General features: G+C 36.3%; 1 protein-coding gene across 2 annotated transcripts in view; it reads left to right on the forward strand.

Moving 5' to 3' along the window:
- elk1 (ETS transcription factor ELK1) overlaps window positions 1–24,240 on the forward strand; it is a 35,606-nt gene that overhangs the window by 10,509 nt on the left and 857 nt on the right. The window contains exons 2-9 of one of the 2 annotated variants that reach the window (XR_015497556.1): window positions 2,539–2,747; window positions 4,482–4,871; window positions 5,455–5,610; window positions 10,835–11,071; window positions 11,186–11,315; window positions 13,174–13,391; window positions 16,607–16,708; window positions 20,312–23,543. Coding sequence is in view for 1 of the 2 variants with exons in the window: in XM_087264263.1 (XP_087120389.1) it covers window positions 2,539–2,747; window positions 4,482–4,871; window positions 5,455–5,610; window positions 10,835–11,071; window positions 11,186–11,315; window positions 13,174–13,391; window positions 16,607–16,708; window positions 20,312–20,410 (1,541 nt within the window). In the remaining variant the exon portion in view is untranslated. Of the gene's footprint in view, window positions 1–2,538; window positions 2,748–4,481; window positions 4,872–5,454; window positions 5,611–10,834; window positions 11,072–11,185; window positions 11,316–13,173; window positions 13,392–16,606; window positions 16,709–20,311 lie in introns of both variants that reach the window. The other variant, XM_087264263.1, reaches the window with a different exon arrangement.

Consider the following 24,240-nt stretch of genomic DNA (forward strand, 5'->3'; position numbering starts at 1 on the left):
AATTACTGCATCTGAATACTGTTTGACTCCCCAAAAAATCATTAATCATTGTTTATTTGCATTTTTTTTCTGTTGTATTTAACTTCGCTTGTCATTTTTAAATTTTATTTTATGTAGATATGCTACCATACAAAATCATCACTATCGATCTAAAATCATTAATACTTTACCAGCTATTCAAGTCATCTGCTGAAATTGCATTTATATCACGTTATATATCGCAGTGAATGAAAATATTGCAATGTCAGTTTTTTTTCAATAATGTGTAGCCCTACAGTCATTCAGTATGTATTTCAGTAAAATCACTAGTCACTTTGAGTTGGTTTACGCTTAGATAAAGCGTACTGATTGCATGCATTTTAATTGTAGTCCTTTTTTTACCATGTTGACGTGGTAATAAGCATTTGACACCCATATTATATCTGTGGCTGGTAGATTTGGTTAAAACCCCAAAAAATCTTTTTTTGAAATTCTTTAACTATTATTAACTTCCAGAACTGAATTCCTATGTGACATTAAATCTATATTAAAGCTGAAAGAATATGTTTTACACATATTTACAAAAGTATCTAAATAGACATGATGAAATCTACAGATTTCTGCAGGCACAGATTTCGTATGGCAAAATGCACCTGCACTTTTATTAGCTGTTCATAGCTTATTCACAATTGTTGACTGATGAAAAGAGACACTCAAAATCCCTTTTGTATAATTTTTTTACTCTGTTGTGTGGCAAAAAATATTTTTTAACCTAACATCATTCAGCTTTCAGATTTTAGAAAACTTTTAACTTAGAAAATCTGTGGATATGTGTGGGCTTATAGATACAAGAAATAATATTATTTCAGTGACTTGTAGATTTGGTTGAATCCTTTTCTTAAACTAATCTTTACTTCCAGTTCTAAATTCCTGTATGACATTATGACAATAAATCTATATAGAAACTAAATTAATGTTTTACACACACTTACATAAGTAAATAAATAATAGACTGTATAGGTTAGAAAATCTACAGATTACTTCAGGCACAGATTTTGTATGGCAAAAAAAAAAATCCCTTTTCAGTGAACCTGCACTGTTTTTATTAGCTTCATAGCTTTTTCTGTTTATTCACAGTTGTTGACTGATGAAAAGACACACTCAAAATCCCCTTTGTATAAATCTTTCACTTTGTTATGTGACAAAAAAAGAAACAAGAAATTTTTACCTAACATCATTCAGTTTTCAGATTTTTTTGTTAGAAATGTAGATGAAAATGTGGCGATGCAGTGGCGCAGTAGGTAGTGCTGTCGCCTCACAGCAAGAAGGTCGCAGGTTCTAACCTCGGCTCGGCTTGGCTCAGTTGGCATTTCTATGTGTTCTCCCTGCGATCGCGTGGGTTTCATCCGAGTGCTTCGGTTTCCGAGTGTTTCGGTTTTTGTGGTACAGGTGAATTGGATAGGCTAAAATTGTCTGTTGTGTAATGAGTGTGTGTATGAATGTGTGTGTGAATGTTTCCCAGAGATGGGTTGCGGCTGGAAGGGCATCCGCTGCGTAAAAATGTGCTGGATAAGTTGGCGGTTCATTCCGCTTTGACGACCCTAGATTAATAAAGGGACTAAGCCGACAAGAAAATAAAAATGCTTTTTAATCAACTTAGAAAATCTGTGGATATGTGTGGGCCTATTCTCTGCTTACGAGCAGGCGCAGCCATTTGAATCTTTTTTGCTCGAGACTTCTGGTCTCATTCACTTCCATTCATTTTTAGATGTGTAAAAACAGCTTGTTTTGCTGCTTGATGTTGCAAACTGATAATTTTATTATATTATTTTATTTTGCCTCTACAGTCATGAACACCCTTGTTTGTAGAGCCAAGTAGTTTAACTGTTTTCTGCCATTAATTATTCCTAGTAATTTCTTCCATAGGCAACTGAATCAGAAGTTGTAAAACAACTGCAAAAACGAGCACACTTCCACATTGAAGAATAGATATATTATAGAAATATAATTTAAATATTATATTATTTCAGTGACTGGTAGATTTGGTTAAATCCCCAAAAAGGCAGGGTTTTTTTCTTTTTTAGCATGTCTTAATTTTCAGATTTGACATCCTCTGACGTATAATCTATCTTTTTTTTAGAAGCATTATTTTTATTATTAATTTGATCTCTGTTCTTAGAGTACAGTATATTATAAGCAGGCATCATCACAGTCAGTCAGTTTGTATTTCAATAAAAACACTAGCAATGTTGTTGAGCTGTTTTATATTAGGTTATAGCCTAATTATTCCATTTTAGTCCCTACTTATAGTGTTAAATATCAAAGTAAACACTTGACAGCACTATTTTCATTGGCTGTTTTTAAGTATGGCTTAACTATTTTGAACGCTTTATATTTCAGCAACATTATGACTTGATTGTGCAATATTGCTTATACTAATCCCTATACTAGTCCCTTTTTCAACAAAGTTCACATGGTAGTAACCCCTTAACACCCCTAAACTTTAATCAGTAGGTTTTACTCTGCACAAGGTAATGGTCTGTTTTCTGTGCCCTGTAGCGATGGATCCGTCCATTACATTGTGGCAGTTCCTGCTTCACCTCCTGGATGATCAGAATCAGAAGCACTTGATATCCTGGACATCTGGGGACGGGGAATTCAAACTGCTGGACGCTGAGGAGGTGGCCAGACTCTGGGGTCTTCGCAAGAACAAAACCAACATGAACTATGATAAACTAAGCAGGGCACTTCGTTACTACTATGATAAGGTATGTGTAAGAATCACTATGATTGTACATTGAGTCAGTTTTACAAATAATGGTAAGAATAATCATGTTAAATTATGTGCATCCTATTATTAGGGTCATTACGATAATAATACTTAATTGTCATTAATAGGAATCTGCTCATTTGAACTGTGTATGTATTAAAGAATCCTCAAAAACACTTAATATAGTTTACACATGAATAGTAAGCAGCAGAACAGTTCTGAACATTTTTGAGCTGCAGTGTTGTTGATAACAAAAATGAAATGCTTCTAATTGTTTAAGTCAGAGATGCCCAAAGTAGGGCCTGCGGGCCAAAGTTGAGCCATTGAGTTCATTTGATTTGGCCCACCATCCCATCTGAGAGGAGAGTGAGAATGATGGAGAGGGTTGGGGTGAATGCCTTTAACAAAGAGTTCAGAGATTGTTATCACTTTTTTTGGTTTTTTGTTTTATTGTTTCAATTAAATGTTGTATATGAATCTGATTTTACAAATATAAATACTGTCACTTGACGGATGAAGGACTATGCAAAAGACATCGGTGAGCAAATCAAGGCAAAAAACTAGTGTAATTCTGTTATAAATTAGTTTTAACTGTTATAAGTTTATTATAAAAATACTGTATTAGTTAATATAAAATGCTTTATTGGTTAACATAAAGCAATGTTTTTGTAGTTTTTAAATATTATTAAATAAATTAAGATATTACCCATGGCAACTATATTTACCTTTGGACCATTAGGCTCAAGCAAGTTTAATTTTTGGCCTTAAGTTAAGTTTGGGCACCCTTGGTTTAAATTTAATGAATCAGACTGAAGCCTGGAGAAGTATTAGGTACAATTTCAGCTTTCATAGATCTGTACAACCCATATTTATTTTTAGTCTCATTTTCAATAAGTGATTCACTCATAAAACTTCATGTTTCAATGCTAAATGGATCATTTTTGAAGAATTATTTAGTAGCTTATTTTTGATAACTGGATGTCGCCACTTATTGGTTAAATAATGTAATTGCTGCCTACAACTTTCGTTTTTTAGGATATGATGAGGATGTGGGATTAATGTTTACCATAAACATCAGTGGTTTTATCTAAACTATAAACTGTTATCCCAGTATTTTTGTGTTACTTGACTGTTTGTAACTTCATAACCAACTCAAAGACTAAAAACTGAATCTTTTTTTGATTTTTTGCATTTTTCAAACACAGATTTGAATGCAGTGATTCAAAGGATTAATAAACATATGCGAATCAACTTTATTTGTATTTTTTGTGGGTGTTGAGAACCTGATCTTTTAATGATTAATCGTGCAGCTTACACTCAATGCATTATTGAAGGCTAAACAAGTAGTGACAGAAAACACCTTTAATAACCTAAAAAACCAACCACATCCTGAATAACTCACCACAACTTCTTCTCTCATTATATTTTACAGTGATCTGTTACACCCCTAATATAAACAAATTTAAATCTGAATATAATTTTTTTTTCTCAAATATATGCATGATAAATGCAGATTATATATACATTATAAATACACACAGTATATATTATTAATATATTAATAAATAACCTTTGCCTAATGATCAATGTACTGTTATAATATTTTAATAATAGCAAATGCCATTAACTACAATGAAAAAACATTAAAGATTAAAGTAAAGGCTTAAAGATTTAAGTTGAGATGGATATTATTTTTGCTCCATTTGTCATCAAGACTTTTATGCTCCCACAGAACATTATTAAGAAAGTTAGCGGTCAGAAGTTTGTCTACAAGTTTGTAACCTATCCGGACCCAAACTCTGCTGATGGACTGAAGGGGACCGAGGATTCCCAGAGGGCCTCTACGGGGGAGAAACTGGAGCTGTCCATCCAGACCAAACCTATGGGTGGTGCTACCACCGCCAACCAATGCCTCTCCAAGAGCCTGCAGGTTCAGCGCTCCTCCCCAAGTTCAGTGCAACGCAGCTCCCGCAACGATTACATGAAGTCTGGTCTCTACTCCACTTTCACTATTCAGTCTCTGCAGACGCCCTGCAAAGGCAACTCCAAAGTCATCAAAACAGAGCATGTCTTAAATGACAGCAATCCTAAACCTGCATCTCTGGACCGCACCATGCATGAGGTCAGGACTTCATTCTGTTTTTAAGTCTGTCATAAAGTGGGAGAAATAAGTATTGAACACATTATTTTTTTTCCAGGGAATAATATTTCTAAAGGAGCTTTTAACATGGAGTTGAACCTGGTTTTGGTAAAAACCCAAACAATACGAGCATAAAAAAATAATAATTATGTGTAATAAACAAAGGCTAAAAATAACCCAACAAAGCACCAATCATTTAACCCAATTGGTTGAGTTATTAGAAACAAAGAATGCTTTAACAACCTTTAATCTTTAACAAAATAAAAGTTCAAATTAGTTCAACAAGCCACCAAATAATTTTTTAACTCAACTATTGGGTTAAATAAATAACCCAATGACTTTTAGAGTTTGCATTTCTTTGGTGTTGCCAACATCCAATGAAAATTAAATTAAGTCAGTGGCATCTTTAGAAATATGTTTTCTGAGAAAAATGCTGACGTGTTGAATACTTATTCTCCCTACTGTAAATCATTAGTTAAATGAGCTCTCAATGGGTTAAAACCTTTTGTGGCACATTGGGAGTCAGGTATTTAAATGACAGTGATTATGCATATGTATGCTGCAGATGCGAGTTTGTCAGACAGAAGGACAGCAGGGAAGTGTTCAAGCGCAGTCGACTGTGGAGAGCAGCAATCTGCAGGTGATAGTCACCCAGCCTTCACCATGTGCTACACCAGCCCTCAGCCCCCAGACTCCCTCCGGCTCTGCCACTGCAATCACGGTAGAGATTCACTCTTTAACACATATCTAGACTCACTCTGTAAAGTCAGTTTGTTTGTTTTAAATGTAAAAATGCAGTATTTATTATAAAAGTGCATCATTTTTTAGTCTATGTCCTCTTGTCATCTTATAAATTCCTATCTTTCTTTTAATCAACATTTCTTTTTATTTGATGTTTTTACTGGTGTGAGGGCAGGGCAACATCTCGTATAAAATTCACCAATAGATAAAGATAACCTTGCAATCTAAGGCTGAACGATACTGGAAATATATGCAGTATTGCGAACACGACATATGTTACAGTATAATATTTCTCTAGAAAAATGCTATTTTTATTAGCTCTGTTTTTAAATAATTTATTTGTGTGATTATATTAAAATAAACAGGTGAAAGATATGTTTTCAGATCTAATTCAGAATAATAAATTGTGTTAATTTGTAAACATTCAGTCTTTAAAACACTTTGGGCTCTATTTTGACGATCAGGGCGCAAAGTGTAGGGCGCAAAAGCATTAAGGGTGTGTCAGAATCCACTTTTGCTATTTTAAGGAAAAATCCGCTTTTCGCCATGGTGCAGTGTATAACAGGGTTAAGCTTATTCTCTTAATGAGTTGAGGGTGTGTTATGAAAATAAACCAATCAGAGTCTCATCTCCCATTCCCTTTAAGAGTCAGTTGCATAGCGTATTTGCTATTTACATGGCGGACTTTGTTAGTGGTAAAACTGAGCGCTTCACTAGCAAGAAAACAGTTAAACAGAGCATCTACAGCGCGAGAATGAGAGATGAGCCTCCTCATTCTTTACTTTCACTTTCACTTTGATGGATAGGCAAACATGTTGTGTGCACAGACATAACCTATAAAACAAATATAAATATGCATATAATAAATAGTAATAATGATAATAATAACATCATACAAAAGCAAATTGTCATAAAAACTGAAAAAGCCCCCCCCCCCCCCCGAGATGGAGGCAGTAGTGTTTATATTTATGCTTTAGGCAAAAAAAAAACTTTTGTAATATTTTATTTCTTTACTTCTTTTTCATTTGTAAAGATATGCATATTGCTATACATCCTGTGTGTATTAAGCAAGGCGCACAAGTAACGCGCTCTGCGCTGGACATTAGACCACCTCTCTGCTTGTCTATTGAATAGTGCATTTTAGTCCCTCAAAACAGCAACGCACCAGTAATTCGCCTCAACTCGCCTCCTTTTTAGAGAAGAACGCCTATGGGCGCACATATGAGCGCAAATGCATTTGCTGTTTAAACAGCTTGGTGCAAAACATCAAAATGACTCTTGCGTCGAACTGAAACTAGCAAACAACAATTGCGTCGTGCCGCATTGCGCTGGGTGTATGATAGGGCCCTTTGTATGAATGAAAACCTCAGCAGATATTCTGACTCTGATTGGCTGTTGTCGTTTTCCTTTAATGTCTCAACTCTCACCATTAGTATTTATTTGTACTTTTGGCCCACTCCAGCCAATAGCAATCTACTCAGATTGTAAGGCCCCATCTGACGTCAAACTTAGATAAACATTCATTCATTCATTCATTCATTTTCTTTCGCCTTAGTCCCTTATTTATCAGGGGTCGCCACAGCAGATTAAACTGCCAACTATTCCAGCAAACGTTTTACGCATCGGATGCCCTTCCATCTTCAACCCAGTACTGGGAAACACACATGCACACTCATTCACACACACACTCATACACTACAGATAGTTTAGTTTATTCAATTCACCTATAGCGCATGTCTTTGGATTGTGGTGGGAACCAGAGCACTTGGAGGTAACCCACGCCAACAAAGGGAGAACATGCAAACTCCACACAGAAATGCCAACTAGTCCACCCAGGACTCGAATCAGCGACCTTTTTGCTGTGAGGCGACAGTGCAACCCACTGAGCCATTGTGCCGCCCTTAGATAAACAACCAATGCATAAAATAAATGTGTCACACATGTCTGCGATACATATATTGCATATATTATTATCGCAATAACTATTATTCAGTGATAAACTGTGCAGCCCTAATCCGATCTTCCTATTAATCCCTGTTGGACAAAATCAAGCAATTTTTATTTCTTGTTGATTATATCTGTTTTTTCTAACTCTAATATGCTTCATAATAGAGAGGAAAATACTATGAAGCTGTTTTCATGCCAAGTTTTAGACACGATTTTGGTGTCAGTGTTTAAAATAGAGTTGCAGGTATTTTTAAATCCTCCCCAAGCACTCGTCAACAAAGGCATCTGTTGTTTTTGCCTTTTTCAGTAATGTGTTATGTTGAAGCCTTGTGGATAAGCTATGTTCAGAGTGCTTGTGCATTCTGTGCATACATTGTGTAGTAAAACATATCTGGTGGTGCTCATACAGCACATGCATACTGCAGTAATTACAAAATGTACATCACATGTACGCAGTTCTTTGCTACTCAAAAACTAAAGTAAACATTTGGCTGCAGTGTGACACATTTGCACAAATGCTATCAGCGAACTGTTTAAAGTGAATATGAAAATTTGCTTCACAAGCCAAACTGAGTTATTGAACTGAAAAATCATATCAAATGCTTTAATATACATGTTTGCAATTTATTTATTTGTTTTATATCAACGCTTACTGAAATATGAAGTTGTTATTATGTAATATGTTTCTAATATATTGTAATATATCTATATTATATTATATCTACACTCACCGGCCACTTTATTAGGTACACCTGTCCAACTGTTCATTAACAAAAATGTCTAATCAGCCAATCACATGGCAGCAACTCAATGCTTTTAGGCATGTAGACATGGTTAAGACAGGGCTCGAAATTAACTTTTTTACTTGGTAGCACCGGTGCTCCCAACTTCAAATATTTAGGAGCACCAAAAAAATTTTAGGAGCACCAGAAAAAATTTAGGAGCATCCACCAAAAATGAATGAGCACCGCTGCAAATTGTTTTTTAAGGGATTTATTGTATTTTAAAACAACATTTAATAGGACTGACAAAAACCAGAAACAACTATCTAACTAATGCTGCGAAGACATTGATATTTGTGTGCAATAATTCCAAAATGAATGTCTAATAATTAGGCCATAGAATATTAATGATGATAAAAAATGACAATAATAGTAACAATGAATTCCATTTCTCATTATGATTCTGCCTTGAATGTGCATGAATGTAGGTTATCTGCTATAAAAAGTCTGTTAATTTATGAAAAATAATTGTTTAGTTTGCATCAAACAAAAATTGAGCATTGCAGTAAGAAATATTTTTTTTGTACTGCTGTTTTTATATGCATGTCAATTTAATAAATAATATTTCTGCTACAAAACAAACAAAAGATTATAATAAATCATTCAATTCAATGATGAAAGCTGCAAAGCAGTAATCAGTAAATAAATAAAAAAATAATATACACCTCAAAAAGAATAGACAAAAGAAAGTAAGTCTCACTATCACTCTTTAAAAGTTTTGGTTTCAGTTTGTGTCAATTTAGAGGTTCAGTCTGAGATGATCTTCATTTTTCTTTGTTAGTGGAAAGCTGGCGAGTCAGCCGACCCAATTTATGAGCAGGCAGAGCAGGACTCTTGCGCTAACCATCGGCGCAATACCGGTCTTTGTTATGAGCCGCAGTTTCAGTGTAAACTTAGTAAAGGCGAGCTCCTTTGGCGATGATATGTACAGTATTAGATTTGACTTTTAGCGGACATTTGCGCTAAACACGCAGTGAATGCAACGGATGGAGATTCGGGCACCTTCTCCAAGAAGCGCGTACTCGATTGATCTCGGCTGGCGGATCATTATTCACCACGTGACGTGTCATGATCGCTTTCATCTGCGCCTCAACTTTAGGTAGGGTTTGCAAACCTGTGTGCTTTAGGTTTTCACTCTTCAGCCGTTTGCATTTCCCGTGGTCATAAAAGCTCCTTCCCTTTCTTCTGACAGCGGAATACCTTGAGTAAATGACAGCTAATATGAACCAATATAGCGGCAGGGAAGAGCGATTCAGCACGTTTTTACAAAAAACTCAAAACAGGTTGCACTACAACCATTATCTGTAGTCGCACTAATGCTCCCAGATATATTATGAGGTCGCATAGATTAATTTTCGGGCGCATATGCGACCAAAATGGTCGCAATTTCGAGCCCTGTTAAGATGATCTGCTGCAGCTCAAACCGAGCATCAGAATGGGAAAGAAAGGTGATTTAAGTGACTCTGAACGTGGCATGATTGTTGGTGTCAGATGGGCTGGTCTGAATATTTTTAGAAACCGCTGAAAATGCACAACCATCTCTAGGGTTTACAGAGAATGGTCTGAAAAAGAGAAAATATCCAGTGAGCGGCAGTTCTGTGAGTGCATATGCCTTGTTGAGGTCAGAGGAGAATGGCCAGACTGGTTCAAGCTGATAGAAAGGCAACAGTAACTCAAATAACCACTCGTTATAACTGAGGTATGCAGAAGAGCATCTCTGAGCGCACAACACGTCCAACCTTGAAGCGGATGTGCTACAGCAGCAGAAGACCACACCACACATAGGCTTACCAAAATTGCCCAATAGAAAATTGGAAAAACGTTGCCTGGTCTGATGAGTCTTGATTTCTGTTCTGACATTCGGATAATATGGTTAGAATTTGCTGTCAACAATATGAAAGCATGGATCCATCCTCCCTTTTATTAACGGTTCAGGCTGGTGATAGGGGGGTAATGGTGTGTGGGATATTTTCTTGGCACACTTTGGGCCCATTAGTACCAATTGAGCTTCGTGTCAACGCCACAGCCTACCTGAGTATTGTTGCTGACCATGTCCATCCCTTTATGACCACAGTGTACCCATCTTCTAATAACTACTTCCAGCAGGACACACCATTTCATAAAGTGCAAATCATCTCAGACTGGTTTCTTGAACATGACAGTAAGTTCACAGTACTCAAATGTACCCGGTACTGGTAAGGTGTACCTAATAAAGTGGCCAGTGAGTGTATATTATTCTGAATGTATCATATCAATGTTATTCTTGCTATAAGTTGCCGATAAGTAAAATAAACAAATCATAAGCCATAGTTCCTCATAAGATTTTCTTTTTACATTTGAAGATGCCACACTGTGGATGTAAATGATGTATAAGCTTGTGCATTGCTCATTAATGTACCATTGCTCATTAAAGCACAGGTCAACATGCCATTGTTCTGCATTGTTTTATATATCTCAGTGTTTTATATCTCACAGAACAATCAAGCACAGAAGAGCCAGAGTTTAGGAGACCCACCACAGATCTACCTGTCTGACCCCAGTTCTCTAACCTCGCTCATTCCTCTGCCTCCTGGAGAATGTGTTGTCAACCCCTCTCAGCATGTGTTTGTGGTCATAAAGCCTCCGTCTGTTGGGCAGTCCAAAGAGTCCAGCCTTTCAGCGGATGAAGACTTGCTAGAGATTGTCAGTCTGGAGGACAAAGCAGATGTTGAGGTGAACAGTCGTGTTACGGTCAATTATTAAGCATTCAATGTGCACCAGTAAAAATGAGTTCAAGTGCTGGAATCATTTAGCTTTTTGTTAATTTAATTTAATATCCATTCTCAGCCGGTGTCCGCAGTGCCTGTTCCTGGAGTTACAGATGCCCCAATCCCTGTGGATGCTACATCACCTTGCGTGGAGCCAGTGGGCCCGCCGGTTGGAGAAGGAGAAGTGAAAGAGAAACCTGAGCTACCTGGTTAGTCAAACATTCAGTTTGTTTATGCATTATAAAGAGTTTAAGCTCAAAATGGCTGCTAATGTTTATAGCAGCTTACTGATTTGGTCTATTTTTAGGGTTACTACATTTACAAATTCCCAGCTAATCTTGGCTTGTTTCTTAGCATTATAGTCTCTATCATAAAAGGGACATTTAAATTCCATGTTAATGCTTCAGCTTGCTTGGCAACTGTAAACAACCTACTGTTGTGCCAATGACTCACATTTGCTCTCTTGTTTTCACAAATCTCCATTTGTTGGGTTCAAAATATAGTCAAAACTGTTATATTGTGAAATGCTGTCACATAGTATTTATACTCTGATTACAAAGCTGAATTTGTATCATCATTACTTGTCTTCAGGGTCACATGATCTTTTATAAGTCATTCTTATATGAACAGTTGAAGTCAGAATTGTTTGCCCCCTTTGATTTTATTTTATTTATTTATTTGTTTATTTTATATTTCCCAAATGATGTTTAACAGAGCACAGACATTTTCACAGTGTCTGATAATATTTTTTCTTCTGGAGAAAGTCTTTTTTTGTTTTATTTCAACTTGAATAAAAGCAGTTGTTTTTTTTAAAATCCATTTTAAAGTCAATATTATTAGCCCCTTTAAGCATTATTTTTTTCCTCGATAGTCTACAGAACAAACTGTCGTTATACAATAATTTGCCTAATTACCCTGACCTGCCTAGTTAACCTAATTAACCAAGTTAAGCCTTTAAATATCTCTTTAAGCTGTATAGAAGTGTCTTGAAATATATCTAGTCAAATATTATATACTGTCATCATGGCAAAGATAAAATATCAGTTTTTAGAAAAAAATCAGTTATTAGAAATGAGTTATTAAAACTATTATGTTTAGAAATGTGTTGAAAATATCTTCTTTCCGTTAAACAGAAACTGGGAATAAAATAATAAAGCAGAAAATAAACGGGGGGACTAATAATTCTGACTTCATCTGTATATTTAGTGCTTAAAAAATGTTTTGTTTTGATTTTTAATGCTGGGCAAAGATTAATCGCGTCAAAAATATAATTTAGTTTTGACTTAATATATTGCTGTTTCTCAATATGCGTTCTTGCATCCTCGGGTTCTCTAACGTCATCAGCCATCAAAGTTTAGTTCCAAAACTCAAGATTGCAAGAACTAAGGATGAGTGAAAGTTCCCGAATGTGTTCTTGATATCGAGGTCTAAAATCAAATTATCGATTAATTTAACATTTGAACTTGATTACGATTAATAAACGATTGTTTTACTTTTTTATTTATTTTTTTGCCCTTATAGTTCACTGACAGGTTTTGTATTGTAAATATGCTCGCAGATTTCTGAATGAAGGGTGCATTACTTGATTTTAAAATAACTGAAGGAAACACACACTATCTACTATCTATGATTATTTACTGAACGTCAACGCTGAACAACTGAAATTAAAACACACATTGCAGGATACCAACAGTCACAAATATATAACTTGCACTTTGAAGTCAAAAATTCTAGTTGTTTCTACTCCATAAATGTCCTTACTGTTGTTGTTTTTTTTATCAATTGACCTTATAGATGATTTTTTTTTAAATATTACTTTTTCCCAGCCAAACATTTTTTTGTTGTTGTGTACAGTACTTTGTAGAACAATTGTTTGCAGTAATTATTAACAAGTACATGATCAGATGTGAATATCTTTTGCCTAATTTTTCATTCAAGCTTTATATAAAAACTATATGCCACTCAAAGGCATGCTTCACAGTTCTTCAACATTTTTATAGGTCACCAAAACCGCAGTGCTTAAAAATCAATCCTCAATGTCAGCCTCTCATTTAAAACTGTTTTCAGAGGACACCAATACTGCATCAGCCTCCCTCCAGGCGAGCACGCAGGACGTCCAGCCTCCTAAATCAAAGAAGCCACGTGTGCTGGAGCTGCCATCCTCGTCTACACTGTTGCCCCCTGGACTCTCACTGGATAAGGTCAATGCAGCGGTGAACAGCCTGCTTGCCTCTGGCAGTGCCACAAACACCTTAACACCCACAGTCATCACCTCACATTCCCTGGTGAGTCATTCAGCTCTTCATTAGGCTTGTTTTAATATCGCACAATATGTACAATTTATTTTCATGTAATAGAACAGTGTTGTATATTTTGCTGACTTGAATAATTACATAATCTCAAACGTTTTGAAGAATGTTCAAATCCAGAGATAATAAGCCTTTTTTTTTTTGTTTCAAACTGAACTTACTAACAAAATGGTACATGCAATATTATATAAAGTAATGTCATCTCAAGGTTGAGTTGCATTATAGGCAAACACAATATACATCTAACAAGAATAAAAAAAAGAGAAAACATTTATCAATAAATGATTTAGGGGGTATAATCCACTTTGAATAGTGAGACGGAGCATATTCTGTGTGTTCATGCTAATGACAGTACACCCTCGATTTTGGTTTGGTTTTATAGAAAATAGGCAAACGCCAAATATGCTTTAATGTGTTTTGTATTTTAATAGGCTGCACAGAGCAGCATTTTAACAGAACCTTAAAGTGTTATTTAGTATAAAGCAGCGTTGCTTTTTCTATAAATGATCGTGAGTGATAAAAACCAAAGTGGTAGACTGTTTCATAATAAAAACTCTGCAGCTTTTGTGCCACATCACCCTCACATTTCCTCAATTTCAATCACGCGCAATTTCCTCTGCATCATGCTGCCATAAAAATAAGTGTTGAATACTTTAGCTCATCCATTAAAATGATTTCTGACGGAGTCCCATCGGATGTAATGAAGACTACAACCACCATGATTCCACATTCAATCAAGGCATCATCAAAACATGCCTTTGTTTGTTGTGAATACATGCCCGCTTGCGGTGAAAATTACATACTGTTCTTTGTAGTGGACATTTTTCTTATGAATTTGTTTAGTAATATACAGTGGTCTCTCATTATTCGCGGGAGTTATGTTCTAAAAATAACCCACAGTAGGCGAAATCTGCAAAGTAGTCAGCTTTATTTTTTGTTTCTATTATAGATGTTTTAAGGTTGTAAAACCTGTCACTACACACTTTTTTCAGACAGGCATTAACATTTTTACACTTTTTTTCTCTTGATTAAACACTCTCAAAGTTCAAACTTTCATAGAAAAATAAGTCTAGTGCTATTGAATGAAATCAAAGATCAAAACCTGTTGTCAGGGGCAAACATTCACTGCTGTCAGCAAAAGGTTCATAAAACTTTTTAGCTTTTGTGTGGATTATTTTGGCATCCAGCGTAATGTTCTTTTTCCTGTAGTCACTGATCCACAAAGAGAAAGCAGAATCCATCCTTTGGGTGTTGCTCACCGGATGTGCCACACATGACAGTTGGAAGTAACACACACCAGACTCGCACATTAGCATGTTATTTAAAATGAAATTATTCATATGGCTCTCTGTGGCACGGTAGAAATATGAACAGTGTCTTGAATTGTAGCTGGACACCACAGACAGCAAACGACTTGCGGCGCCAGTGTGCGTACCCTAACATAAACCTATGTTTACAGTTCTAAAATGCATGGCTGCTGCGCAGTGGGTCATGGCGAAGCGCATCCGGTGTGTGACCCCCTTTACAATGGTCTTGCTGCAGACAGTTACAACCCTTTTTGCATCCTTGTTGAAACTCACACTGTTAGCGATCAAAGATTTATATTAATTTGGCAAGCTGAACACATTCTGTATTGTACAGGAGACACAGACACTGATTGACAATGGCCTACGGCCAATCAGAACACAGAACACAATGTGCTGCAAAATAAAAAGCCAAATTGCACACAAAAAAAAATCCACGAAACTGCGAGGCCCCGAAATGTGAACAGCGTTATAGTGAGAGACAACTCATTGTCGCATTTTTAGGGTCCCCATGAAACATTTCTGTTGTGTTCCATGCTATTTGCATGTGTTGTGAGAAATGCAGCCTCTTTTCCTTACGTGTATGCGTTGTGTGGATTTGCAACATGTTTGATGTCAAACCGATGAGAATCTTTTCTCAATTTGCTGGTGTTTTATTGTAATTGCGCATGTTTTTTATAAAATTACAGCATGTTAAGCTCTTGGCTACCATAATATTGTTTAAAAAAAGAAAATAAAAAAAAATTATTATTAAAAAAACATGCTCTGCAGACCCACAGAGACGCACCTTTTGCAACAAAAGTTTGCGAAAATGTTAATCAACTAATTTGCCTCATTTAAATAATTTAACTTTTCATTCTTGTAATTATTATAACTTTTAGCAATAATGTCTATTTTTGTTTCTTTTTACTGTTATTTATTTCTCATTTGCTGTATACTTTATTAATTTAATTATGTTATTATATTACATACTTAATACAAATCTTAAATGCTTTGGCAATACTGTACAAAATGTCATGCCAATAAAGCAACTTTAGAGAGAGAGAGAGAGAGAGAGAGAGCAGTCTTTACCTGTCTGTGGGTGCACATGGCTCCTAAATGGGATAAAAGTAAGAAAATAGTGGATTTCTTTCATTTCAACAGCCTTTTTTTAAAATAACTTTAACCCATCGAAAAGAAAAGGTGTTAAACAGGGTCCCATTAAATAAAAATATAGTTAACATCACATTACTTTTTCGTTTGTCGCATGTAGTTGACCATCTATGTGCTGTGGGTAAAAGATGTGTTTCAATCCGCCTACCACCGCAAGTATATTTCAAATTTTCTTCTTTTTTTTTTACTTGTCCAAGAAGTGGGTTTACTTGCATATGTTTTAATAGGGTAGAAAAGACTATTAAAAATGTTGGTTGCTCAATGTGGTGGGATTGGATTTGTGCTGCTCACAATTTCATTATTAAGACTTGTACACCTCAGGAAAAACTATTTAATCAGTTTGACCACTCTGATTTCAACACAATGACTGATAAATGACTGATCACAGATCTTAAGCGTTATCTTACAGATTTTCATTGAAGTCCTACCTGCGTTTTTAAGAGCCAGATCTTTGCTTAGGCTGTACTTTTTATGTTTATCTGAAATATCTTGTGTTTTTGTGTGTGTGTGAGGCAACAATAGCATTTGTGCTGTGTGAAAGGGTGCTTCACATGCTGCAAGCTCTCAATGGGATTTTTCACAAAGGCAGAGAGATACTGAACACTTCTGTTACCAGATAACCAAAAACAAAGAGAAATAACACAATGACCTTGTAAAATGACACACACACATACACACACACACACATACAACCAACCTCTTGAATTGTCTCCCTCCCTTTTCTCTCCCGCTCAGACTCCAGTGCTGCTGACACCGAGTCCGCTGCCATCAACCATTCACTTCTGGAGCACGCTCAGTCCTATCGCTCCACGCAGCCCTGCCAAGCTCTCCTTCCAGGTGAGACTTCCTGTCCACACAGTTTCTGTCCACAGCATGGCAGCAGCACACCATCTGTCTCCTCACACTCGCTCAGCGCATCACATGGCTGAGAATGTACTCTCTGCCCACTCCATTCATAACCAGCGAATACACCACACCATAAACATTTGATCTACATCTTCTTTTCTCAACTCAAGCCCCCCTGTATATTTTTGTCCCCAATTTCTGTTTAACTGAGAGTAGATTTTTTTCAACACATTTCTAAACATAATAGTTTTAAAAACTCATTTCTAATAACTGGTTTATTTTATCTTTGTCATGATGACAGTACATACTGTTTGACTTGATATTTTTCAAGGCTTAACTAGATTAATTAGGCAAGTCATTGTATAACGCTGGTTGTTCTGTAGACGAGCAGAAAAAAATATTGCTAAAGGGGCCTAATAATATCGACCTTAAAATGTTTTTTTAATAAAATTTAAAACTGCTTTTATTCTAGCAGAAATTAAACAAATAAGGTTTTCTCTAGAAGAAAAATTATTATAGGAAATACTGTGAAAATTTCCTTGCTCTGTTAAACATCATTTGAGAAATATTTGAAAAAGAAAAGAAAAATTCACAGAAGGACTAATCATTTTGACTTTGACTACTTGCAGTTGAGGAATGAAAGCTTTTTGGCATGGAGGAAACAAAATATGTTGAATAAAAGGGCTCTTTTGTTAGAAATAAAGTTTTAATTTAGACCAAATAGTCTTGTGATCATTTTTATTCTTAATTATTTGTTGATTTCTTTTTTTTATTCCTAAATGTTTTTTATTTCTGGCGGGAAAAAGAAAACAAACCATTAGAAGGAATCATTTTTGGATGACACATCTGAATATATGAGCCATGCTGTTTAAAGCTAGACAGTTATTCCCACACTTGTAAACACACATCATTTATTTAAATTCTGTTATTGCTCCAATTTGCTATAATAAAGGGGGATTCAAAAAGAATGACAACTTTGAAAATCTGTATTTAATCAAAGAAACATGATTGGCCATTGGGTAATTAATCAATGTGAAGAGTACTTAAAGTTTTTTCAGTCGAAAACAAATTCATAGATGTTCAATATGACTCCCTACAGGCACTTGAGTGACTACACTCCGATACTCGAATTCATTCCACACTCTCCATAGGATCTCGGGCGTAACAGTTTGGATAGCTGCAGTTATCCCTTCTTTTAGTTCCTCAATGTTAGCTGGTAGAGGTGGTCGAAACACCATGGACTCTATTTTAACCATCTAGGCACAAAGTCTGATGCACAGGGCGCAAAAGGGTGTCTCCAAATCCACTTTTGCTATTTTAAGGACGGAAAAATTGGCTCTGCGTCGCGTTGCGTGGTCTAACAGGGTTGAGCTTATTCTCTTAATGAGTTATAGGTGTGTTTTGAGAAAAAAACTTTAAGAGTAAGTTGCGTGGTGCCATAGCACATTTGCTATTTACATGGCAGACTTTGTAAGTGGAAAAACTGAATGCTTCACTAGTGAGAAAACAGTTAAACAGAGCATCTGCAGTGGGAGAATGAGAGATGAGCCTCCTCCAATCGGCCTTTACTTTCACTTTCATTTTTTCTCTTTCGTGGATGAGGAAACGTGTTGTACTCACATACATGCATTAGCCTACAAAATTAATTTTGTTTGTTAAGCGCAAAGATTAGTTTCAGAACTATTTATGAATTCAGTGTATGATAGGGCACCATATCTTTAACTTACCCCCATAGAAAAAAAATCATGGGGTGAGGTCAGGGCTTTCTTAGAGGCCAGAGATTAAGTGCTCTGTCACGAGCTGCCTGGTGGCCGATTCATTGCTTTGGGTACCTTTAGTTCAATTAGGCACGAACAGATAAGTGCTAATGGGGTGGTGCCCCATCCCACTGGAATATGAATTGACGTGCTGCTTCTTCAAGTTGAGGGAACAGCCAAGTCTGCAACATTTCCAGATAGATTTGCCCAGTTACAGTTGCACCTTCAAACAAAAAAAGGTCCAAAAACTTAAATGGCTGTAATGGCACAGAAGATGTTCACCTTAGGTAAATCACGTTCATGCTGAATTGTTTGCATTAGCAACAGAAATGAAAGTTGTATAGCTTTTTTTAATTTATTATACATGAAGGCATTGCTGATCTTTTACCATATTTGTGTTGCTTCCATTTAAAAATCAATGAATGAACCCAAGTAGAGCTCAGCATTTCAGCGATTTCACCATCTTTAATTTGGCTCTTTGAATAATGGATCTGATTGCAATTGTGCTGCTTTTTGAGAAGGTTTTTTGTTGTTGTTGGACTGACCCCAAGAAAAGCATGTGAGCATCCTCTGCTGGACTATAGCTGCAGTACAGAGATTGGATAAATATATGTACATGTTGTTGTTTTTTAAAGAACAGGCACAATAAACCTAACCCTAGCCTGTCTTGGCAGATATGTTCGTTGGGCTAAGTTTACATATTATTAAAACTAGAGACCAATATTGTTTACTAGCTTCATTAACCAGGTTATTTAAGCATTGGAATTGTATTGTGAATAAACTCCAGGCATTCATTTTGTAAATTGTCTGTTGTGGTTAGTGATAAGGTGAAAGTTGTGGAAAGTTACTTTTGAAAGTAATGCATTACAGTATTGAGTTACTCCTTAAAAAATTACTAGTTGCATTATTTATTAGTATTTTTTTTGCATGACGTATTTCTTTTTATGGTAAGTAATGGGTTACGTTATTTTGAGGTGCTTTTGCCTTTTTTAATAACCTGGCTGAGGCTTGATCTTTTTCAGAGCTTTTTATAGAGGAGTTCTGCAATTAACAGTGCACTGTATAACCTACACATTCATTTATCTTTAAAAGCACATGAACATTTTTAGGATAATGTTATCTAAACACTTCCTGACCCAGATTATTAGTGATCTTCCTGATACAGATCATTGAAAGTTTAAAGCAATGCGTTTGCTACTTCTGTACTAATTGTCTTATGTAAAATCACTGTACGTTGAGACAATAACCTTTTGCTTTTGTTCAATGCGTTCAGTATTTCGAACACATTCTCTCATTGTCTGCTCAATTCATTGATTACTTTAATTATAATTCAGATATTTATTTTTTAAAAGTGAACTAATTCAACTTAAAAAGTAACTCAAATATTATTACTTAATTGTTAAAAAAGTAATGCATTACTTTACTTGTTTCTTTAAAAATTAATATTATTATTTGACTTGCGTTACTTGTAATGCATTACCCCCAACACTGGTGATAAGGAACATTATTTCATACAATAAAAGCTTTTTCATTGCTTAACATAAACAGTCACTGGAATTTCCATTTTAAATACTCAAATAAAATATATAAAGAAAAAACAAATGACAAAATTAACAAATGAATGAAATAAAAATGAAAACCTGTGATATAAAAATAAGATCCAATTCTAAATATTACTAAAAACCTATTAAAAATTTAATTTGTTTATTTGTTTAGTGCTTTTCACAATAATTACCGTTCCGTACCGATCCTTGCACCGTAAATGCTACACATTAAGCATACTTTTAATCAAGCCATGCATAAGTCCTAATTAATACCTTCCTGTTTTTTCCTGCAGTTCCCCTCTAACGGAAGCAATCAGATCCAGATCCCAGCACTGAGCGTGGACGGCCTTTCCACACCTGTCGTTCTCTCCCCTGGACCACAGAAACCATAACTCGCATTTTAATTCCTTTCTCTCCTGCCATGGTCATTGGCTCCCTCCCCAGCTAATGAGGAGCTGAAGATGGCCAATGAAAGACGGGACACTCCATAAGTTCAGCTGTGAGTTGGGCGGAGCCTCTGCTCCCGTGACGACTCGGCGACAGGAGTGTGCTCTCAGCCGGCCTTCACAATTGGTTGACGGAGCAGCCCGGTCCTGGGCTCCATGGTGGCATTTCATAGGCTATTTGCTCTTTTGATTTTCCCTTTACCTTTTATACGGTCATCAGCGATTATTTATTTATTTTTTGTGCATTTCTAGATGCACTTTCCTGAATTCTCATCATGAGATTGTGAATTTGGAACACTGAGGTCTCACTTTATTTTTGATTTCTCACCATAACATTATGAGCTAAGGACCAGACGAGGTAACCTTCGAGTTAATTGAGGCATGAAATGCCATTTTCCTTTACAGACATAAAGAGTATTGCTTTCTTAAAAAAAAAACATCTTTATTTTGTAAAAACAGAAAGCATGCGTTTGAAATCTAACAGATTAAAACGCAAGTTTCTTTAATTTTTTGGCATTACAGACACACAAATCAGTTTTTAAAGGATGTGATACACTGTTGTTTTAAACATTTTGTGTTTTTCCATGGACAAAGGAGAATGCCAGAGGGATGTTGGCCATTCCTACAATTTCAAGAGGTGGAACCAAGGAGAAAAAAAAGAGATTCTGAATGATACCAAGATCTGCAATGTATCAGTCTTTTTCCTCTACGACGTCATTCCTTTATTTCAAAACTTTCTTGTAAATATGTTACACCCATTCCAAGATCTGACAGATTCAATTATTTGTTCTTGCTTTCCTGTTTTTGATTATAATTCTTTTAAGAAGCCCTTTCTCTGGCAGGATCAACAAAACAGGCAAGGTGTCACACTGAAGCTTTGCATTTTTTTTTAAAGAAAACGTCAGAGGAGACCAAAGACAACTGTTTATATTCAATGCATCTTAGCATCTCTGTCTCTTTTTTCCCTCTTATGTCTCTTTCTCTCGCTGTCATTTTATTTTCACTCTGCCGCATCAAAGGGCTATAAGAACCTTCACACAACCAAAACGCTCACATCTGACACTGTATATATAACTGATGCATCCGACTCGCCAGCTATAAGTGTAAAACTCAATAAGTGTTGTAATTGGTCAAAGTGGTGAATGGCAGAACGGGAGGTATGTAGCTTCAGCTGCTTTTGATATGGTTTGTAGTTTTGCGCAGACTTGGCCTGCCTCTTATGCTATGTTCGTCTGATGTGTTAAAATCGCACTCACGGTTGTTACCTCAAAGCTGTCAACAGCTTGATGCGTGAAAGCAGACACTCAAATACACCAAGACTCTTTCTTACCTACAAACAAAGCCAACGATTATATGCATATCTTGTGCTTATCGTTTGAGTCTCAAGTTTCCTATTGGGAAATCATGATGGTTATATATAGCGAAAGCTATTTATGGATAGTGATTGCTTATAAATCATGCAACTTTTTCAGCATGGCCATTTTCTATCATTTTAATCAGATTAGAGTTTGCCGGACTTAAAACAATACATCTATATTTTCAATTGGAAGAACATATGGGCGGTCGGTGTCTTTCACTACATTTAAGTTGAAGCTTTTTTCTGTCGATTCCTGTATTTTGATATCTGCGTAATTGTAATGAACTTGGGAGGATTTGCTCGTAGCATGCTGCAATTGCTTACGCGTGTCACCTCTCGGATTGTCCTCTTTTGCATTTTCTGCACCTCATGGCTGATTTGTTACGTCTTGTTATGCCAACTCTTCTAATCTCAGTGAATGACTGTTTGTTTTTGAGAGAAGTCGCTTTTGAGAGAAGCTTTCGGTGGGCTCTGATATGTACAGATGATGTCACGGACGCCCACAAGTCGACACATTGAATGTTTTTTAGAGGGGCATTTTGGGATTTGCCCCACCCCCAGATTTGCTAAGCTCAGTGACCTGATGGGAGCTTAACCCAGATCAAATTCACAAACCAAATTGATTGATTTTCACCGGTGAGTTACTTGTGGTTTTTCCGCCATGCATTTGCAAAATAACAAGTCTGCAATATCAAAGAACTCACTGTGATTTCTGAATTTATCGACTTGCAATTAATGCATTCCCCGTTCTCGATCTTTAATGCGGTGTGGTAGCTCAGGCGTCTCGTCAAGTTTTCTCTCTGGATCGTTTGTGCCTCTGAATGTCTGTGCGGCTTTTGCTCTGTAATGCACTGCGAATGCATTTGAGCTGATGTCTCTGAGCGAAACTCCTCCTCTTTCTCCCTGCCATGATGCTGCTGTTATCTTTACTGTACTGATCAATACAGTGACGGCATCCTGCACACGCTTCCCCGAATCAAACTATTACATACTGATGACTTCATGTATCCCCGGATGGGTTGTTTACAAACTAGCAAGCTCAAAAGACAGAAATAGCGAGCCATATCTATTAAGAACTGTTTCTGTTTTACAAATATTGAGGTAACTGATTAGCGTTAGTGTAATATTAATGAGCTTTTTGTCATGTTGATGAAATCGCTGCCCCCTTTTACACAATCAATCAAATGCTGCACGTCTCTGGACCTACAAAAGACTGTTTGGGTATCCTGATACCACAATTAATAGGCCTTAAAGTTGGATACGAGCTTGTCCAGTGATAGACTATTTTGGTATTCATAGCTTTGGAATACATTACTTATTTTCTAAATTCATCCCAGAATATGGTTTATTAATGCAGAGGAATATTTATTGAGCTAAAAAAACAAGGCTGAATATTGTTTTTGAACGTTTTCCCCAATACTATTTCCTTGTTAGACCCGAAATTGTGGAGAAATTGTATTTGTGCAAGTTTTAATTGTGCAGATTTTGGAAAAAAAACAAAAAAACAATTGTAAATGATTGTTGGTCGGTGTAAGTGTTCTAGTCACTGAATCCTTTATGCAAATGAAGATGTGTTACATAAAAAAGCCATTTATTGAATAATTGATTGGACCGTAGAGATGTTGGCGGGGACGGTTTTTCTCCTTTGTGGAGGAGTTTCTAAGTAGAGTCTCTATACCAGCAAAGATTTCGTACCGTGTACAATTTTTCCATTGTAAGACAGTCAATCATATCACTATTTCTCATTGAGAAAATCTGTTTAATGCTCGCTTTACCTGCACTACCTGACAAAAGTCTTGTCGTCAATCCCAGTAGTAAGAGCACCAAATAATAACTTGACTTCTAGTTGATCATTTGAAAAAGTGGCAGAAGGTCGATTTTTCTGATGAATCATCTGTTGAGCTGCATCCCAAACATCACAAATATTGCAGAAGACCTATAGGAACCTGCATAGACCCAAGATTCTCACTGAAATCTGTCAAGTTTGGTAAAGGAATAATCATGTTTTGGGGTTACATTCAGTTTGGGGGCGTGCGAGAGATCTGCAGAGTGGATGGGAACATCAACAGCCTGAGGTATGAAAGCATTTGTGCTGCCCATTACATTATAAACCGCAGAAGAGGCAAATTCTTCAGCAGTATAGCGCTCCTCATACTTCAGCCTCCACATCAAGTTCCTGAAAGCAAAAAAGGTCAAGGTGCTTCAGGATTGGCCAGCCCAGTCATCTGACATGAACATTATTGAGCATGTCTTAGGTAAGATGAAGGAGGATGCATTGAAGATGAATCCAAAGAATCTTGATGGACTTTGGGAGTCCTGCAAGAACACTTCCTTTGCCATTTCAGATTGTTTTGTTAGTTCATTAATTAATTTATTAGATGTATGGATGCAGTCCTCCAAGCTCATGGGAGTCATCCAC

The sequence above is a fragment of the Danio rerio genome, chromosome 8 (assembly GCF_052040795.2).
Source record: "Danio rerio strain M-AB ecotype USA chromosome 8, GRCz13ab, whole genome shotgun sequence".
Classification (NCBI taxonomy): Eukaryota; Metazoa; Chordata; class Actinopteri; order Cypriniformes; family Danionidae; genus Danio; species Danio rerio.